Source organism: Musa acuminata, chromosome BXJ3-8 (assembly GCF_036884655.1).
Source record: "Musa acuminata AAA Group cultivar baxijiao chromosome BXJ3-8, Cavendish_Baxijiao_AAA, whole genome shotgun sequence".
NCBI lineage: Eukaryota > Viridiplantae > Streptophyta > Magnoliopsida > Zingiberales > Musaceae > Musa > Musa acuminata.
In genome coordinates, this window is record NC_088356.1 from 8,962,234 (window position 1) to 8,981,615 (window position 19,382).

General features: G+C 40.3%; 3 protein-coding genes across 3 annotated transcripts; all 3 read right to left on the reverse strand.

The window, feature by feature from the left end:
- Positions 1-429: 429 nt before the first annotated feature.
- On the reverse strand, positions 430-3,100 carry LOC135645702 (probable receptor-like protein kinase At5g24010). The gene has a single exon (XM_065164342.1). The coding sequence runs from the start codon at positions 3,043-3,045 to the stop codon at positions 622-624; it is 2,424 nt and encodes an 807-aa protein (XP_065020414.1). The 5' UTR covers positions 3,046-3,100; the 3' UTR covers positions 430-621.
- A 583-nt stretch (positions 3,101-3,683) lies between these two features.
- Positions 3,684-6,986, reverse strand: LOC135645703 (ferric reduction oxidase 2-like). Its single transcript, XM_065164343.1, has 8 exons — positions 6,758-6,986; positions 6,545-6,641; positions 6,270-6,449; positions 5,763-5,997; positions 5,192-5,519; positions 4,864-5,107; positions 4,075-4,781; positions 3,684-3,992 (listed from the first exon to the last, which is right to left on the reverse strand). Exons 1-8 carry the CDS (start codon positions 6,954-6,956, stop codon positions 3,853-3,855), a joined length of 2,130 nt encoding a protein of 709 aa, XP_065020415.1. The 5' UTR covers positions 6,957-6,986; the 3' UTR covers positions 3,684-3,852.
- An 8,039-nt stretch (positions 6,987-15,025) lies between these two features.
- Positions 15,026-18,441, reverse strand: LOC103993181 (ferric reduction oxidase 2-like). The gene is made up of 8 exons (XM_009413150.3): positions 18,230-18,441; positions 18,031-18,127; positions 17,749-17,949; positions 17,416-17,650; positions 16,504-16,831; positions 16,179-16,422; positions 15,390-16,096; positions 15,026-15,311 (listed from the first exon to the last, which is right to left on the reverse strand). The coding sequence occupies exons 1-8, from the start codon at positions 18,423-18,425 to the stop codon at positions 15,172-15,174; spliced, it is 2,148 nt and encodes a 715-aa protein (XP_009411425.3). The 5' UTR covers positions 18,426-18,441; the 3' UTR covers positions 15,026-15,171.
- Between the last annotated feature and the right edge of the window lie 941 nt (positions 18,442-19,382).

A 19,382-nucleotide genomic window follows, 5' to 3' on the forward strand; every position in this document is an offset into this window, starting at 1 on the left:
GGCGCACTCGTCTGAGCCACAAGGATAAGAAGTGGACAGGGGCATACATACGGGTGCCATCTTTTTCTTGTTCGTTTGGTTGCATCCCTTTCCATACGAGCAATTTGGTCTCATCCTCTCCCACCTCTCTGCCGGGCGACAGAATGGTGCTGGGCTTAACGTATGATGGGCCAACATCACGAATTGCTCCATATTCTCTGGTACTTAATTCGATCGCTATATGTGATGATTTTGGAATCAGAACTCAGCTTTACAAACTCATCAGGTTAGGAACCTTACATCCAAGACGAGATCTTTTGATGCCGACATGACCTCGATGATGTTTACAATGGCAAAGTCGTATCTATCCGCCGGAGCATTCCCTTCGTCCAGGTTGATGAGGTACTCCTTAGACAAAGGGCTTGAGGTTGGCGAAATCGTACGAGAGGGTGAACAATAGCTATTCCAATCTTAATCAAATAATTCCCAACATATTTTGATTTGATAATAATGACAAGTGTGGGGGAAGAAAACTAATAGTTCGTGCTTTGATTTCGCCGATTGACTCGCAGAACATAGTCCAGAATTGCCAAGCCGCCATACAATTACCGGCACATATATGAGAATGCATCGGCGTCGAAATCATCTTCCTTCACCGGTGATCAATTGGGAGAATACGGTGCTCTCCGTGGAGTCCGATTGCCCCATGCCCATTCCGGCCATGTCGTCTTCCTGTTTCACGTTTAAGCTGGTCGATTCCACTCCCCTCGTCGCCGCCACTGGAATCAGCAACTCCACAATGCCACTATCCTCGTGTGGTTCTCTCTTCAGCTCTGTTACATGAAGCTGGAGAGCATACTCCAGGTTCCACAGCACATCAGCAAAAGTAGGCCTATCGACGCCGTAGTCTGCGACACACTTCTCTGCTGTCTCACCGAACTTCCTCAGCGAATTCCTATTGATGTTGCCGACAAGCCTATGATCGATGATCTTTTCGAGCTGGCCTTTCCTCTGCCACTGAAGCGCCCACTCCGCCAAGTTCACCTGCTCCATCGAAAGGCTCCTATCGATCACCGCCCTCGCACATAGCACCTCGAAAAGCATCACGCCGAAGGAGTACACGTCGGACTTGTCGGTGAGCTTCTGCGTCTTGAAGTACTCGGGGTCGAAGTATCCGAAGGTGCCCTTGACTCCCGTGGTGACGTGGGTCTCACCGCAAGAAGGTCTCAGCTTCGAAAGGCCGAAGTCGGAGACCTTGGCCAAGTAGTTGTCGTCGAGCAAAATGTTGGTGGACTTGATGTCACGGTGGATGATGGTGTGCGAGTGGCTGGCGTGGAGGTAGTGAAGGCCCCTGGCGGCCCCGATGCAGATCTCCAGCCTCTGCTTCCAAGAAAGACACGGCTTATCGGAGCCGTACAAGTAAGTCCTGAGCGGTCCCTTCCCCATGTACTCGTAGACTAATATTTTTTCCGATTGCTCCTCGCAGTACCCGATCAGTGAGACCAGATGCCGGTGGCGGATCTTGGACAGGATGAGGATCTCAGTCTGGAATTCCGGGTATCCTTGTTTTGATCCCGGCATGGCTCGTTTCACCGCGACCTTGGTGCCGTCGGCTAGGACACCCTTATAGACCTTCCCGAACCCACCGCTTCCGACCACAAGGCTCTCGTCGAAGCCATTAGTAGAGGCCTTGATGTCGATCAGGGGGATGTGAAGGTCAAGATTATATCTGGGTAGCAGAGGCAGGGGCAGAGACTTCGACCTGCACCTCTTACGTATGAAGACCAAGACAAGGGACAGGAGGCTTGTAAGAACAAGGCCACCAACAACGGCGAGGACCACCATTGCAACAGCCACGCCGCTCTTCTTGGTACGGCTGGAATTCAACGAATGGTTGGGAATTCCGTCGAGGCTGCCGAACGTGTCGTTCACTTTGAAGATTTCCAGCCCATTGAGGATGGCGTTAGCATCCCACGGCGAACTATCTAATGACCGGCCAATGCTGATATTAATCATTCCCGAGCTTGGGCCTTCCGCGTCGAAGTCGATATAGAAAGCTTCCGAAGGAGAATCAGTGTGAATGCTGGAATGTATCTCAGTTTTCAGGTTCCCCACGTAGAGGACGAAGATGATTGAATTGTTGTCTATGAAGTCGCAGAAATGTGTTCGAACCAAGTACGTGTAGCCGGCGACCACAGGGAAGCTCCATGTGACATTGAAGTTAAAATCGGGGTTGCTGGCCGGCATCCAGCTCGGGATGTTCATGGTTCTGGCCGTACTGTAGACTGTCGGCGGCGCAACCTCTGCAGTGTCGTCAACCTTGTACTTGATCCGGTCGGGGTCCGTGCTGTTCACCTGGGAGGTATTCTTGTATGGGAGGTAGTCATCGTCGGGGATCCACGTCCTCCAGAGGGTGTCGTTGGCCGGAGTCACTTTCGGGCCCCCGACGTTGATCCTGTGGACAGTCTCGAGCGCTTGATGGGTCACTTGGCCAATATCTTTAAGTGTATCTTCGTCCTTGATGAGATAGGCCGGCGCAGTGAAGACCTCGATGGCGTTGACGAAGGCCAACGGCGAACTCGAACTGGGAACGAAGGTGACATCGAACTCACCAGAGTCGACCCAGAGGAAGTACTCCTTGATGGTTGGGACCGTGGAGGTCGGGGCGGAGAAGTCATCGAGGAGGACGAAGCGTTTTAGAGCGATAACGTCAAAGCGGGCGGCGGAGAGGTCGTAGCGACGGTTGGAGAACGGAAGGAAGTGGAGGCGGAGGATGTGGGTTCCCGAGGAGTTAATAGTGAAGCGGTACGAGGCAGAACCGGTGAAAATACGGGCGGTGAAGTAGAGGGGGGAGGAGGGGGCTGCGGAGGTGTTGGTAACGGAGCTAGACTTGGCGGAGTCGGAGAGGAAGGGGGAGTCGGGGACGAAATCGCGAGAGGGGGTGTCGGTGGCGATTGTGTCGCGGTGTGCGGAGCCGCAGCTGAGGAAGTAGGAGGTGTTGGGGGTGAAGGCGGTGGTGGAGGTGAGAAAGAGGGGGAGGAGGAAGCTCAGAGTGCGGAGATCCATTTTGGCCTTGCGGAGAATTGTGAGGGCTTCGAAGATTGCAGGGGGTTAGTGGACTTGGAATAGGACCTTTGCGACCACCTTATCCTGTAGAACTAATAAGACTCATCTTATTCACTCATGGCAGCTCGACTGCAGCAGTTGCCTGCACGAGGAGATGCAGCAGCTTAGACGAAACTTGGGAGGAATAGTCATTGCACGACTTGTCTTGTTGACCCAAGTCAACCAAGAAAGATGGAAAGGAAATACTCGCCACACACTCTCAGAGGTCGCCGATCCGGTGCAGGCGATGCGGCAGCTTACACGAAACTTGGGAGGAATAGTCATCGCACGACTTGTCTTGTTGACCCAAGTCAACCAAGAAAGATGGAATGGAAAGACTCGCCACACACTCGCTGAGGTCGCCGATCGACTCTGTTTGGTCGTTGACGCAGGTCATATTAGTTTGCCGACCACACCTTAATGAGCTCTGAGAGCCATGCATCTCAGACACAAACTAAAGTGGTGAACTGTGTAAAGTTTGAAGAAGATCTGGTTCATGCCTACATCGAGCAATTGCCACAAGCTTGCAATTAGCCGTGGCTGCAGTCTTTTTCGTTCTTCGTTGCCAGTGATCATATGGATACCAGTGGATCAACTCGTCCTATCACAATTTCCCTTTCTTCCTATTTAGCATCACAACACCACTCACAAAATACAAGGTATGCAAATTATCGATATATTACAGCATAATTTTTCTTCTCATCTGGCACTGTGGCATTGCCTTGTGCTTATTTTTGTTCACAAGCAAACAACACAGCAGTACAAGCATCACCAACTGAAGCTAATGGATTCAAAATGTAGATTGTCTGCCAGGCCTGATGAGCAAATGGCAGCTACCTCATGCCGCAAACCACCAGGACCACTGGCCATCACCCCAACATTAGAACCATCGAACTCCAGTAGCATCTCTGCAAGCACCAGTTGATGGTACCAATTAATTAGAATATATACATCTCAACACAAAATTCGAAAGGAGCGCAGGTTTCTTACTCTTGAGAGGTGGTCTTCCACCAAAATGCACCTTGGTGGCTTTAACAAGGGACTCTTGCGGAACGCTTTCAAGCTCTCTATCCGCATTGTAGAACCAGGAACTGGGCGACGTTGTCGGTGTCGGCGCATCTATATTCTGGATCTGTCTCGCTTCCTTTGAGTTCCCTTTCTTGTTCCACAGAACCGCTGCACTTGCCGCCGCCATTATGCAGATACATATGAAAAGTAAATTTAGAACAGATCTCGAAGCATACGAGAAGATTTGGTTGGTGTTGTGGTCGATTGGGTATATGTAGTAACGCTGGAGGATGCCGATAAGTACGAGGAATGCAACAAAAGAGGATGATACTATCGCAGCCAACCAAAGCCAGCCATTGGGACCGAGCACCGGAGCGATGGGAACGTCAGAGGGAAGGGGCTTGAACCATATGGTTCGGATGTTGGTTTGCGCCTCATCCGTGGCAGATTTCTCTCTGGTCACAAAGGCTTCGATTCGCAGTTCCAAGCCAGAAAGGTCCGAGACATTTCCAGATATAGGAAGGAGGAGATCGAGCATCGTAAGGTCGGCGGCTGTCTTGAAGGCACATACGAGGAGGACGGCAGGGGTTGGACGATTCAGAGTTGTCCTCTGGTGGATGAGTTCCCGAATTATGGAGATGAAGGGTGTGATTCCACTGCCACCGCTCACTAGTATCAAGGAATCATACCTGTGAGGATCAAAATTTTCGCACGTTAACGTCAACAACGGACGACAACAATATTATTGCTTCAAATCATGTTCTTAAGGACCTTAGGAAGTTCTTGGACACCGGACCATAAGGGCCTTCGACCGAAACATCGAGGCGATCTTGTGGAACCGGCGAAGATAATGTTCTGTAGAGCTTCTGAGTCCAGCTTCCTTCTTTCTTGATGATTACGGACAACCGCTCAGGTTCCAAGTTGCTGCTGGAGCTCACAGTGAAGGGGTGCCATTGAATTGATGAAACTCCCGGAACGTTGATGAAGATGATGCTGAGAGGCTCAAAGGTCAGTCCTAACACAAAAAGAGTCAACGTGAGACAACCATGAAGTAATTGTGTGTAGGTTTTCTGCTAGCGAGAATCGAGCAACTACTGACCTGGGCTCTTTGCGAAGTTTAGCTCAATGGATTCAGATGGCAAAAGGCGTGCGGAGACCAACCTAACCTTGGTTCTTGATTGCAGGAACCGCAGGTAGCGATCGACCATGAAAAGGTAAACACCGGGAAGAATCATGCAGAAATGAGAGATTCCCACATGCATCAGGTAGAAGAAGAGGAAGACGATGTAGAGTTGATGCGTGTAGAAGAAGAGCTCGAACATCTTGCGCCTGATGCGAGGAAGCGTCATCGCCCACATAGTCAATCCCGCAAGCAGAGCTATCTCTCCAGCCACATAGGCTGTCCCCGTGTTGTCCCATTTCACCATCTTCCACCATAAGAAGCCATTAACTTAAAGGGTTTTTAATCATAAGGATTATGCACAATACAACATATTTGTAACCTCTATTTGTTTTTCCCATGAATACTTCATTCTAAATTGTATTAAGCTGTTTTTTTGTCGTTCTACTTATTGTTAAAATTGATGCTTATGATATGTCCCTTTCACCTGTGAACAAATCTACTTGACGAGTTTTTGGAATGTCAAGTGAGAGAAGACAAAAAGTAGTACCATATCAATTTGGTCGGTGACTGCCCAGTAAACTATATAACATATGCCATGCGACGAGAAGACAGCCATGGTGATGTGGCCAAGCCAAACGTGATATCTGATGCTGGACTCGGAGGTGAGCCCGAGGAGTGGCAAGAGTGACGACCCGCGAGCAACCGGGAAGAAGAGGAAGGCGCAGCAGAGGTCTCCAACAAACCCCAACCATACGGCCGCCATGTCCAGCCTAGCTTGCCATCTGCCCCATATATATATATACATATGCACCACAATCTCGTTAGAGAAGAGAACGCAGAGGATATATATATATATATATATATATATATATATATATATATATATATATATATATATATATATATATATATATATATATATATATATATATATATATATATATATATATATATATATATATATATATATATATATATATATATATATATATATATATATATATATATATATATATATATATATATATGTGGTGTTCTTCATGCTTTGACTTACAACTTCACTCCATCATCGGTTTGATGCAGCTGGGAGAAGTTGGCGACCAGGAACGTGGAGTAGAACCAGACGAGAAGCACCAGAAACATCAAGCAGAAGGTTAACTCTACGCCGGAAACTATTCCAAGCGGCCAATTCACAGCCACAGGCCTCTTCCATGCTGCCAGACGATGAATTGAGCTGCCAATACACAAATAATATAAGTCGCATGAGAAAAAAAAGGAATTCCACCATTTCTTGGGAATCCCACTTGTGGTGCTACATGTATTGTATACCTCTGGGAGGTGTCACTTTTCTTCACCAGGTGGAGATAAAGACAGCCAAGAACTGAGATGAATAAGATCGGGAATGTGTTGATCAAGATGTTGGAACCTGCGCCATAAAGTGCACACAGTATCAGTATATAGAAAGCAGTAGTGGGAGTAATGGAAACCTTGCAGAGAGAAGAATTTATTGCTAGCTTCTCAATATCAAAGACAGCACCACACCTTGCCGTCCAAAATACGTTGAGTCGGTCTCCGCGCGGATCCGTAGCGACCAGCCATTTCGGTATGTGTTTGTAGGCATAACAATCCATATCATCAGCCACCCAGCAAACACAGCTGCAGCAAGCAGCTGCAGTGCCTTCAGGACCAACCCCTTGCTCCCGTTACGAAGAGAGAATCCTCCGGCGACAGCCGTGTCCATCTCGTCCTCTCAAAGCTCAAATTCGGGTGATGCTTTCGTCGATATGACACCGGCAGGGTGAAGATGCCTGTTTTATAGGGTAACTTGGAGGACGAATGGATTACGGCGCACCCTACCGGGAAAGAAAGGCATGATTCACGTCCTCCGTTCATCCGCATGCGTCCGTTAACAGGCCGCCATGTGTAGGTCAACTCCAATGTGCGTCGGTTATCGGTTGAATTCAGATTAATGTTCAGAGGTCTACTTGCAGTGCCTCCACCAGTGCCGTCACATTCCTTTCAATGACGCCACGTTACATTCCCTTCTTTGGCCGGATGTGGGAAACGGTCCTTCGGAGGAACGCAAGATGCATGAGGACGGTGATGTCAAGCTACACATGTTGCCATGAAACATCCATGATTGACAGTTGACACGGCTTTGTGGAGGCTGCTCATTGGTTGGCATGGCAATGAAATGTAGGGGATTGGGAGCGCCCGTAACAGCTCGGACAGGCTCGTGCTGCGAGTTCGGGGCGCAGGTGCCCCGCGCGCGGCGGGCGCGTGCGCTAGTGGGTACAGTGGCACGCGGGGGCAGGCGAGCACACGCTCGCTATCGCGGCCGGGCCACACGGGCTGGCTTATGTGGGTAAAGACATCGACCCATTGCTGCTCACGTGTCATGTTTTAGAATTGCTCCCTACTTCTAACAGAATCTAAGCGTGGCAGCCTGACCCACAAAATTCGGCAGCTAGATGGAAATTTTGTCTCACTAGATTTCTGATGAGGTGGGTTAACCCCATATCTACCTTCTATTATGTCTCGATTATATATATATATATATATATATATATATATATATATATATATATATATATATATATATATATATATATATATATATATATATATATATATATATATATATATATATATATATATATGATCAATTTGATTTAGAGTTATAATTTTAAGATCTAGATATGATATTAACATCAATATTTACAAAATAGTATGTTATAATTAAAAAGAAAATAGGTTAAAATATAATTTGATCTCCAAACAAAGGAAAAGACAATCAATCTGCATATGATTAGAAGTATGAATATGATATCGAAATCAACGTTCACAAAAGAGTGAGTCTAAGTTGGAAAGAAAATATGTTGAATTACAATTTGACATTTAAAGAAAGAAAATAAGGGAAAAGACAATGTAAATAATTTACATGTGAATAGAGATACAGGAATTCAAGTCTTGGGAACACTATTATTATTCAATCCTGAGTCTTATTTAACTATATTTTTAGTTCATCTTCTTTTATCTCAAACTAATTGTATATGATATAGGTTGTTTCAATTCTAGTAATATAAGAGTATTCTTTTGAATTATTCTTTTGTTTTATACATATGAATATTTATACAAACTTTATATAACATCCCTAGCTCCATGGAAAGTTGCGGGTGAATATAATGTTATAATTCTATTGATTTACTTATAAGAATATAACACTAAAATCAGAACACATAACTTCTATATAGTAATAATTAGACTAATTATATTTTATCTCATGTAATTAGTTACATTTAGTACCCCGATTCTTATAGTTTTAAAAGTTACATTGAAATCTCTATACTTATGAAAGTAAAATATTTAACCTAGTTGCTCTAACAAAATTTATCTCTTAATTTTTAATCCTATAAAATTATCTTTTTAACTCTACATTAGATCTCAATGTTTAACTTTCGTAAATATAGAGATCATTGTAACTTTCAAAAATGTAGAAATCAAGATGCTAAAAATAGCTAATTACAATAGGTAATATATAAATAACCAAATAATAATTATATATTTTAGTCTATAATCAATTTACTCATAAGATAGTTCATAATATGATTAATTAATTAATTATATAATTTAAACAATAATCAATTCATCAGGTTTCTATCATGTAACTTTAAAAAATTAAAAGATAATCATATAAATAAACCATGACTTAATAAGCGCAGTGACTCACATGCAAATCAAAACTTATCATAAATAGATATTTTCTTAAAAACATATAAATTTTATATGTGTTCAACATATGCTTTCGAAATATACATAGATATCAAATATTTTCTTTATGCTTATATAATTTATAAAATTTTAAACTTTACATACATTTTAAAATCATGACTTGTTAACATATAATGCTTGAATATCAAATCCTTCATTATTATATCATTCTTATATAGTTTATAAAATATTAGTTTCATATGCATTTCAAATCATAACCATTTAACTATATTTTTTAAAATAATATATGTTTAAATATATTTTTATGATAAAAATATAAATATAGCTAATGTCACATATCAGATAATAAAAATGCAAAACTATCATTTATATAAACATAGCTAAGAGTTCATAACTTAAATATAGTTAAGGTATATATGTTAGAATATAAGTTGTAGTAGTATCAATGGCTATGATAATGTTAGATTCTCATGACTTATAATCATGCTTAACCCTAATGGTATAGATAACACATATTTTTCTAGTTTTTGAAAAATTATAGGGACTAAATTACAAAAAGTTATAAAAAAAAAGGTTTCACCCGTCGCCTCTGAGGGGGTTTCGGGGAAGGGCAGAAAAAAGACCAGAAGAAAAACAAGAGAGAGAGAGAAGAAGGGAATAATTATAGGGAGGCGGCTGTGAGAAGAAAGAAAAGAACAGAAAGGAGAAGAGGAGAGTGAAGGAATAGATAGATGATAGGGGGGCGGCTGTGAGAAGAAGGAAAAGAAGACGAAGAAGCGAGAAAGGAAGAGAAGAAAAAGAAGAAGAAGAGAAAGAAAAGAAAGAAAAGAAAAGAAAAAGAGATGAGAAAATAATAATAAAAAAATAGAAGGAAAAAAAGTATCGAGGAGGACTTGTTTTGATATAAAATGAATTCAGTTTAGAAAAATTGTATTATGCACTGTTTTGAATTTTCTTGTTCTTCTATAATTGATTGATTTTGATGTTCTTAGATGATTTGATATTTATGTTGTGGAAAGTGTTAGGATCGGAGCGGCACTAAGAGGGGGTGTGAATTAGTGCAGCGGTAAAGTACGATAAATTTTTGACGATTTAAACACTTTCGAAAACTTCGTACGATAAAAGCAACGTTTCGTTTGAAACCGTTTCGATTGTGTTTTAACTTGAAGGGATACGTAAGAAGGAGACAAAGAAGTAGAGCATCAAAGTGAAAATGGTTTGCAGTAATATAAATGACAATAAGATAAATGCAAACCGATTTATAGAGGTTCGGTCATGTGACCTACATCCACTTGCGAAGCCTTCTTCGATGAGGCTCCCAACTTCCACTAGCAAATCACTTTGAAGGGGAAGGACAAATACCCCTCTTACAACCTTTTACAAGTGGTTCACTCTCTTACAAATTTTCAAAGAGAAAGAAGGAGATGAACACTCAAGCAATTGAAAACAAAAACTTGCTAAAGACTTTGCTAAGACTTTTATCTCAATCTCTTGCTTCTCAAATATTTTATTCTCAGCTGAGAATTGAGAGGTATTTATAGGCCCCAAGAGGATTCAAATTTGGGCTCCAAATTTTGAATTCTCTTGGGTTCCCGAGGCTGGCGATGCCACCGCCTGTCAGTGTCTGACACTAACAGTGTACTGGCGGTGCCACCGCCCAGTCCGACGGTGCCACCATCAGACCTCTCCAGTGCTGGGCGGTGCCACCGCTCAGTCCAACGATGCCACCGCTTGGTTCTCGGGTTTTAGGCGGTGCCACCGCCTAATCTGGTGGTGCCACCGCCTACACTATTTTAGCTCACTGGTTGGGCTCCAAACTTGGCCCAAACTAGTCCGAACTCGGGCCCAATTGGCCCCTACTTGGGTTATAAGATTAACACCTAATCCTAACCCTAATTAACGTGCTAAATACGAATTTAAAGACATTTCCTAAGCTATTACAAAGTCCACAAGTCAAGACTTCTTCCGGCGAACTTCCGATAAACTCTTGGAAACCATTCTACGGACTCCCGGCAAGCTCCTAGACTTCACGATTTGATCTTGGCGAGTTCCAACGAGCTTCTTCAGCAAGCTCCGATCTTTCTCGGTGAGCTCCGCGAACTTCCAACGAACCTTCCGGCGAGCTTCCGAAAAACCCTTCGGCAAGCTCTCTACTCATTCTCGGCTAGTTCCGGCAACATTCCCAATGAACCTTCGGACTTCCGTCGAACTCTCGAACTCGCAACAAATCCTTTGCGCTGGACTCCGACACTTTGTTTCGCTTTATGTCTTCATCGTTATCGTAGTTAATCCTGCACACACAAGTCAAAACTCTACTCCGATCTAGACAATTATTACAACACGAATTGACATTCTATTGCCCGGCACGTCATTGGTTGGCGCTTCGTCCGATTCTTCAGCGCATCATCCTCTCTTGCGGCTTGTTGCCCAATCGGCGGTTGACCTCCGCAACCTCGATATCCTTGGCGCAATTCCGCTCTTGGCCCGATGCCCGACGTCCGATGCCTTCTGCCATCCAATATCCTAACGTGATATCCTCCGGTGCAACGTCAATTCCTCTTGCGTTAACTATCTAATCCTGATCGAGTAGACCTACATCACTCAAAATGCAGTTAAACATCTAAACACAATCAATTAGTTTCATCATCAAAATCCGAGATTCAACAGAAAGAATAAAAAAATATTATTTTAAAAATAAAAAGAAAACAAAATGAAAAATATATAGAGGATTATATATAATCAGGGTAACATGATAACTCCATTTGATCTATTTTCTAAAATATTAATATGAATGTTTAAAATTTATAAATACATATGATTTACCTGAATTATGAATTTATTTATTATTTAAAAGCATTACATAAAGAATTATATGTTAACGATTTGGAAAAGCATATGATTTGAATAGTTATTTATTGTGTTACAAGTGTTTACTTATTTATATTATTTATTTATTCATATGAAAATATCAATTCAATAATATATTTAAAAACGATTAAAAAATATGTGAATATTATCAGTTTTAAATGATGTATGATCGTATCAATTTTGAAACAATATATAAAAAGATTTGTTAAAATAAAAAAATTATTGATATAATATTTTTAGTAACATGAAAGTTGTTTGTTTAATATATTTATGATCTGGACCCTATCAATACTGATTATACATTCCAATATATTTCAAAACCTAGTTTGAATTCAAGATATAATACGAAAGGTGACACATTTCACCAATAGTGTTAAATCATCGCTCTTTATTTACAATTACTTTTGAAAATGACTTATAAATTTTATTATGACAATCTCTTATTCGTTGTATATGGATCTGATTTGTATCAAGTGTATCAACAATCTTGTATATCAATTTCTCTCGATATATTATTAATTATTTTAGTGTAAAACTTTTTATTGCTAATAGATTAGTAAAAATATTTATTTGATAGATAATTTATCGATACATAATTTTACTTGGAAAAGAAAATATCTTATATTAACATATTTAGGTTCATAACCATAAATTTCAACACATGAGATCATATAAACTTTGAAGTCAACTAGTACTATAAAAAAAATTAATTATAAAAAACTAACATAATTAAATCAACTCTTCGTTTATAGCGTTCACAAATGGTAAAGTTGATAGTTTTCTATATATATATATATATATATATATATATATATAGAGAGAGAGAGAGAGAGAGAGAGAGAGAGAATCATATGAGAGTTAGCTAATCATAAGTAGTTTTGGAAATGGGTTTAGTGAATCGTGCGATCGCTATATTAAACCATGTCTAATTTGTTTACAAGGATGATTGAGCTCATGATATTAGGTCTACTGCATATGCGTTAGTTAGAGTTAATTATAAATTATCCTTGTAGTTAGTTATGTTTAGCATCTTATATTTACGTAAGTAAAATATTTAATCTCGTTTCTCTTCATGTCATCGATTTTATTAATGATAGATACTGTACATAAAAACTTAACTATCATTTTTCTTCTTCTTCGGCATAAATATAAAGATCCAAATATAACTTTTTAAAATATATAGATCAAGATATTAAATATAATTAACTATATAGGATAATATAATATTTAATTAGTCCGTAACTATCAATAGTTTGACTACAACAACTTTAGACGAAGCCTAACAGACTGACTCGCGTTTGATTGTTGACCAAGTCAAAGTGAAAAAAGATGAAAGTGTAAAATCGCTACTACACACTCGGTGAGGTCTTCGATTGACTCAGGTTTGACCATTGAGGAAGGTCATCTTACTTCGCAGGCCATATTTTAATGCTCTTTAAGAATCTTCAAAGGGAGATTTGGTTCATACACACATCAAATGATCGACATACTGTGAAAGGGATACGGAAAAAGAGAAGAGGGAAGATAGGGAGGAGAAAAAAAAAAAAAAAGGAAACAAAAGAAGAGGAAGAAAGCAAAGCAGAGAGGAGAAAGAAAACGAAAGAGGGAAGAAAGGGGAAGGAGGGAAGGAAGAGAGAAGAGAAGGAAGAGGAAGAGAAAGGGTTGTTTTGATATCAAATAGATACAAAAAAAAAGAGAAAAAAAAAGGAAAGAAGAGAAAAAAAGAAAAGAAAAGTAAATAAAGGGTTCGTGCAATTGATCTTTTCTAGAGGAAAGAAAGAAAATCAAAAAAATAAATAAAAAGAAATAAAATAGGAGAAAAAATAAGAACGAAAATTGTGGAGGACTTATTTTGATATCAAATATATTCAGATCAAGCTCAGAAAAATTATATTAGGTATTGTTTTGAATTTTTTTATATTGTTATTAAGTAGATTTATATTCTGGATTATAGGCTGATTAATTTTGATTTTTTTACTTAATTGGATATTTATTTTAGAAAGAAAATAAAAAGAGGAAAATGGTGATATTGGAAAATTAAGGAAAGTAAAGATCAAAATATGTTGTATTGAGGCTATGTGATCAGGGTAAATATCCGATGACTCAATCTAGTTTATTTTTAAAAGTATTAATGCATGTATTTGATATTTATAAATATTTTTTATTTACATAAATTACAAGTCATTTTATTATCTAAAAGTATTGCAAAAGGATTTATATGTTCACGATTTGGAAAAGCACATGACTTGAACTGTTATTTGTTATGTTACAAGCATCTATTGATTTATATTATTTGAGTCCTATGAAAATATCGATTCAATGATTATATTTGAAAAGTATTAATATATATATATATATATATATATATATATATTAGTTTTAAAATGATACATCAATTTTAGAATAACATGTTAAAGCATGTAGTCTAGTTTTATATGAAAGTAATTGATATACTATTTTTTAGTAACACTATAACTATCTAGTTTGTATAGTTATGATCTGAACCCTACCAATAGAGGTTATATGTTGATATTTGTTCGGAAATTGATTTCTTTTATGTGATGACATAGGAAGATACTATGAGAGTTAAACATGGTTCTAGGCCTTGTCACAGGAACGAATATATTGTGACTATAACCATTGAGTTATAATTTGCTCATTATCTCTAAATTTTTATTAAGATTGATTGAATTATATAATTATTTTATTAAGATTGTTGTTCATTGAGATTATTTTGTATATATGTTATTTGGATTGATAAGTTATGACTTTTAAAGGAGTTGTTGAATCTGTCGAATATGCTATAGGTAGATGATTAGTTATGGATTGACTGATTATGAATTGAATTATGTAATAATAATTATTCCGTAAAAATTATTTGTTCTGGTTCTGACCTTGCATTCTTACAAGGAAACCTTAAGATTGAGATACTACTCGATTGAGATGGAGAGGATTTAAGCTCGCAACCAACTATGGTTGTGATCTTCTTTACTTGGTTGCCGATGATGTCATGCCGATCAATTCTTTTTCGATCTTTGTTCTACAAAACACACCGAGTTTGGATATCTGAGATGAATTTAGAGAACGTTGCTACTGCTGGTCTAAGTGAGACACTATTACTTGTTGGCTCGTTCTTTCATGATTTTAAAGAGAGTATTTCCTTTCACAGCATTACTTTACTCACAATATACAAGATGCAAACTCTCCACACATTGCAGCATAATCTACAGACGTCACACGACAGAACTTCACGAACAAGACAATGCCAAATGCTTTCATTTGACACTGACATTGCGTTGGGCTTATTTTGTTCACACGCAAACAACACTTACGTACGAGCAGAGGCGCTTCATGAATCACCAACTGAAGCTAATGGATTCAAAGTGTAGATTGTCTGCCAGGCCTGACGAGCAAATGGTTGCTACTTCATGACGCATACCGCGAGGGCCGCTGGCCATCACCCCAACGTTAGAACCATCAAACTCCAGTAGCATCTCTGCAAACACCAGTTGGTACCAAGTAATTAGAATATGTACATCTCAAAGCAAAACTCGAAAGCAGCGCAAGTTCTTACTCTTGAGTGGTGGTCTTCCGTCAAAATGAACCTTGGTGGCTTTAACAAGAGAATCTTGGGGAACGCTTTCGAGCTCTCTATCTGCGTTGTAGAACCGGGAACCGGGCGAAGTTGTCGGCGTCGGCGCATCTATATTCTGGATCTGTTTCTCTTGTTTTGAGTTCTCTCTCTTGTTCCACAGAACCGCTGCACTTGCCGCCGCCATTATGCAGATACATACAAAAAGCACATTTAAAACAGATCTCGAAGAATAGGAGAAGACTTTGTTGGTGTTGTGGTCGATTGGGTATATGTAGTAACGCTGGAGAATGCTAATAAGTAGGAGGAATGCGACGAAAGAGGACGATACTATCGCAGCCAACCAAAGCCAGCCATTGGGACCGAGCACCGGAGAGATGGGAACGTCAGAGGGAAGGGGCTTAAACCATATGGTTTGGATGTTGTTTTGCGCGTCATCCGTGGCAGATTTCTCTCTGGTCACAAAGGCTTCGATTCGTAGATCCAAGCCAGAAAGGTCCGAGATATTTCCAGATACCGGAAGGAGGAGATCGAGCATGGTGAGGTCCGCTGAGGTCTTGAAGGCACAAATGAGGAGGACGGCAGGAGTTGGACGATTCAGAGTCGTCCTCTGGTGGATGAGTTCCCGAATTATGGAGATGAAGGGTGTGATTCCACTGCCACCGCTCACTAGTATCAAGGAATCATACCTGTGAGGATCAAAATTTTCGCACGTTAACGTCAACAACGGACAACAACAATATTACTGCTTCAAATCATGTTCGTAAGGACCTTAGGAAGTTCTTGGACACCGGACCATAAGGGCCTTCGACCGAAACATCGAGGCGATCTTGTGGAACCGGTGATGACAATGTTCTGTAGAGCTTCTGAGTCCATCTTCCTTCTTTCTTGATGATTACAGACAGCCGCTCAGGTTCCAAGTTGCTGCTGGAGCTCACAGTGAAGGGATGCCACTGGAGGGATGACACTCCCGGAACGTTAATGAAAACGACGCTCAGAGGCTCAAAGGCCAGTCCTACACAAAGAGAGTCAACGTGAGACAACCATGAAGTAATTGTGTGTAGGATTTCTGCTACCGAATCGAGGAACTACTAACCTGGGCTCTTTGCGAAGTTTAGCTCAATGGATTCAGATGGCAAAAGGCGTGCGGAAACCAACCTGACCTTGGCTCTTGATTGCAGGAACCGCAGGTAGCGGTCGACCATGAAAAGATACACGCCAGGAAGGATGACACAGAAATGGGAGATGCCCACATGCAACATGTAGAAGAAGAGGAAGGCAATGTAGAGTTGATGCGTGTAGAAGAAGAGCTCGAACATCTTGCGCCTGATGCGAGGAAATGTGGTTGCCCACATAGTTAATCCTGCGAGAATAGCTATTTCGCCAGGCACATTGGCTATCCCGGTGTTATCCCATTTTAGCATCTTCATCCATAATAAACCATTAAATTAATTAGAATTTGTCCGACTACCAACAGTCATCGTAATGATTTGTTGACGTGACTACTTCGAACCACGATATTTCATTAATAGCAAGCCTTTTTTTATCTGCAGTAATGATATGTGATGCACTACCTATAAAAATTGGATATATTGGCTGTTTATTGCCTAAATTAATAACATGAATTTTTGAAAAAGAATTCTTTTTGGCTTCTTCAAAGATGCCTTCCTTTGGTATTTTCCTCATAATATTTGTATATTATCATAATTCTTGAATTATCTTTAATCAAGAAAACTTAGATTATATACTATGGATCGGTTCAGAGAATATGAAAAAGAGGTACATCTGTAAAAATATAAAATGAGGAGTTTTTCTTAAAAATTATATTTTTTTGGAAACTGATATATATATATATATATATATATATATATATATATATATATATATATATATATATATATATATATATATCTTAATGCATTTGACCTAGACTTGTTATTCCCAAACTTGGCAAACCGTACTACATATAGTACATCTAATGGAAAGTACGAGAATGTACTAGTAGTACCTCATCAATCTTGTTGGTGGATGCCCAGTACACTATGTAACATACGCTGTGCGCCGAGAACACAGCCAGAGTGATGTGGCCAAGCCAAACGTGATATCTGATGCTGGACTCGGAGGTAAGCCCGACGAGTGGCAACAGCGACGACCCACGAATGACCGGGAAGAAGAGAAAGGCGCAGCAGAGGTCCCCAAGTAATGCCAATCGGATTCCCGCACCGTCCAGCCTTGTTTGCCATCTGTCCATTTATATGCACCACAACCTCGTCAGCTAAGAGAAAATATATACTAAACCCACAAATCAACGCAGATAAAAATGTTTCATTCTTTGTCTTACAATTTCAACATCTCTCCGGTATCCTGAGAATGAGACTGGTGCGAGTTGGAGAAGTTAACGACAAGGTACATGGTATAGAACCAGATGAGGAGCACCAGAAACAACACACAGAAGGTCAACTCTATGCCGGAAACTATTCCAAGCGGCCAGTTCACAACCACAGGTCTCTTCCATGCAGCCAGACTATGAGTTGAGCTGCCACTGAATAAACAATAACAGTTGCATGAGAAGGGTACTGTTTACTGCGATACATGAGATTCCACCACATCTTGTAATGTATACCTCTGGGAGTTGTCCGTTCTCTTCACCAGGTGGAGATAAATACAGCCAAGAACTGAAATAAACAAGATGGGAAACGTGTAGATCAAGATGTTGGTACCTGTGGTGCACACACAATGTGAGTATAGAGATAAAAGCTGTACGAGAAGAAAAGGAAGAACAAGTTATCGCCAGGTTATCAATGTCAAAGACGGCAGCACACCCTGCCGTCCAAAATATGTTGAGTCAGTCTCTGAGAGGAGCTGCGGCAACCATTGGTTTTGGTATGTTTTTGTAGGCCTGACGATCCATATCATCAGCCACCCGGCAAACACAATTGCAGCAAGTAGCTGCGTTGCCTTTAGGATCATCCGCTTGCTACCAGTTTGACGAAGGACACCTCGGACAGCCTTGTCCATCTCTTCCTCTCAAGAATCGACTGTGGCTAATGCTTGTAATGTACCACCACCGGGGTGGCGATGCCTGTTATATAGGGTCCTAAAGGGAAGGGAAGGCATGATTCACGTCCTCCATCCATACACACGCGTCATTTAACAGGCCGCCCCATCTGAGTCAACTCGACTGCGGGTAAACAACCCGTTGACATACAACCCGTTGACATCTACTTAACGCTAATATTGTGTGGTCCACTTGCAGTGCCACCACAAGTGCTGTCACATCTTCTAGTGTCAGGCTTCAGTTATCTTATCGAACCACATGTTCCGTCAAAATACGTAAATCACTTAATACAGGCAAGTATACAAAGGAGAAAACCTTATAAGAACAATGAGATAATATCGAGGTAACACTCAAGTCTCGCAGATATCGATATGGGTGTGCTTAAGCACTTCGACGATGACTTGCACGAAGATTAAAGTTAGGAGTAGATTTTTTGACTTAGATCCCTTCGATACATAAGATAGCCTTGAGATGAGTTGAAAGTGATAAGACTTGATTCATGTTTTAAAAATAATTTTTTATACAAAAGAAAACAGGAGTAGAACATTCGCAAATGGACAACTCCTAATCGTTTCTCTTAGACTCTTTATCCACATAGACGAAAAAATTTTATTTATTATAGACTTACGTCCACGAGTAGACCATGGAAATAAATCTTCTCTCCCTTATGCCAACTTTGCTGTCAAATTTAAGCCACAAGTCGAACAATAATTGATCAACAACATTTTATATAGAATTAAAAATTTTAAATATTTAATATATTAAACAATATATAAAAAATAAGACTGTTATTATGAATTAACCCAACATAATTCCAAACTTCTTTTTGTATCCTCTCATATAAATTTCCCAATCCCTCTTAATGTATTAAACAAAAGCCAATAGCTCTCTCGCAAGCCCGTGTATGTGACCGAATA

What these genes read in the sequence shown, in the direction of transcription:
- LOC135645702 (XM_065164342.1), bottom strand. Translation starts at nt 3,045, where the DNA reads ATGGATCTCCGCACTCTGAGCTTCCTCCTCCCCCTCTTTCTCACCTCC.
- LOC103993181 (XM_009413150.3), bottom strand. Translation starts at nt 18,425, where the DNA reads ATGGACAAGGCTGTCCGAGGTGTCCTTCGTCAAACTGGTAGCAAGCGG. An exon ending in CCACCAACAAGATTGATGAG is followed by an intron (nt 16,832 to 17,415) that starts GTACTACTAGTA and finishes TTATGGATGAAG; the next exon opens with ATGCTAAAATGGGATAACAC. An exon ending in AAACTTCGCAAAGAGCCCAG is followed by an intron (nt 16,423 to 16,503) that starts GTTAGTAGTTCC and finishes CTCTTTGTGTAG; the next exon opens with GACTGGCCTTTGAGCCTCTG.
- LOC135645703 (XM_065164343.1), bottom strand. Translation starts at nt 6,956, where the DNA reads ATGGACACGGCTGTCGCCGGAGGATTCTCTCTTCGTAACGGGAGCAAG. An exon ending in AACGTATTTTGGACGGCAAG is followed by an intron (nt 6,642 to 6,757) that starts GTGTGGTGCTGT and finishes TTTATGGCGCAG; the next exon opens with GTTCCAACATCTTGATCAAC. An exon ending in GTGTCCAAGAACTTCCTAAG is followed by an intron (nt 4,782 to 4,863) that starts GTCCTTAAGAAC and finishes TGATCCTCACAG; the next exon opens with GTATGATTCCTTGATACTAG.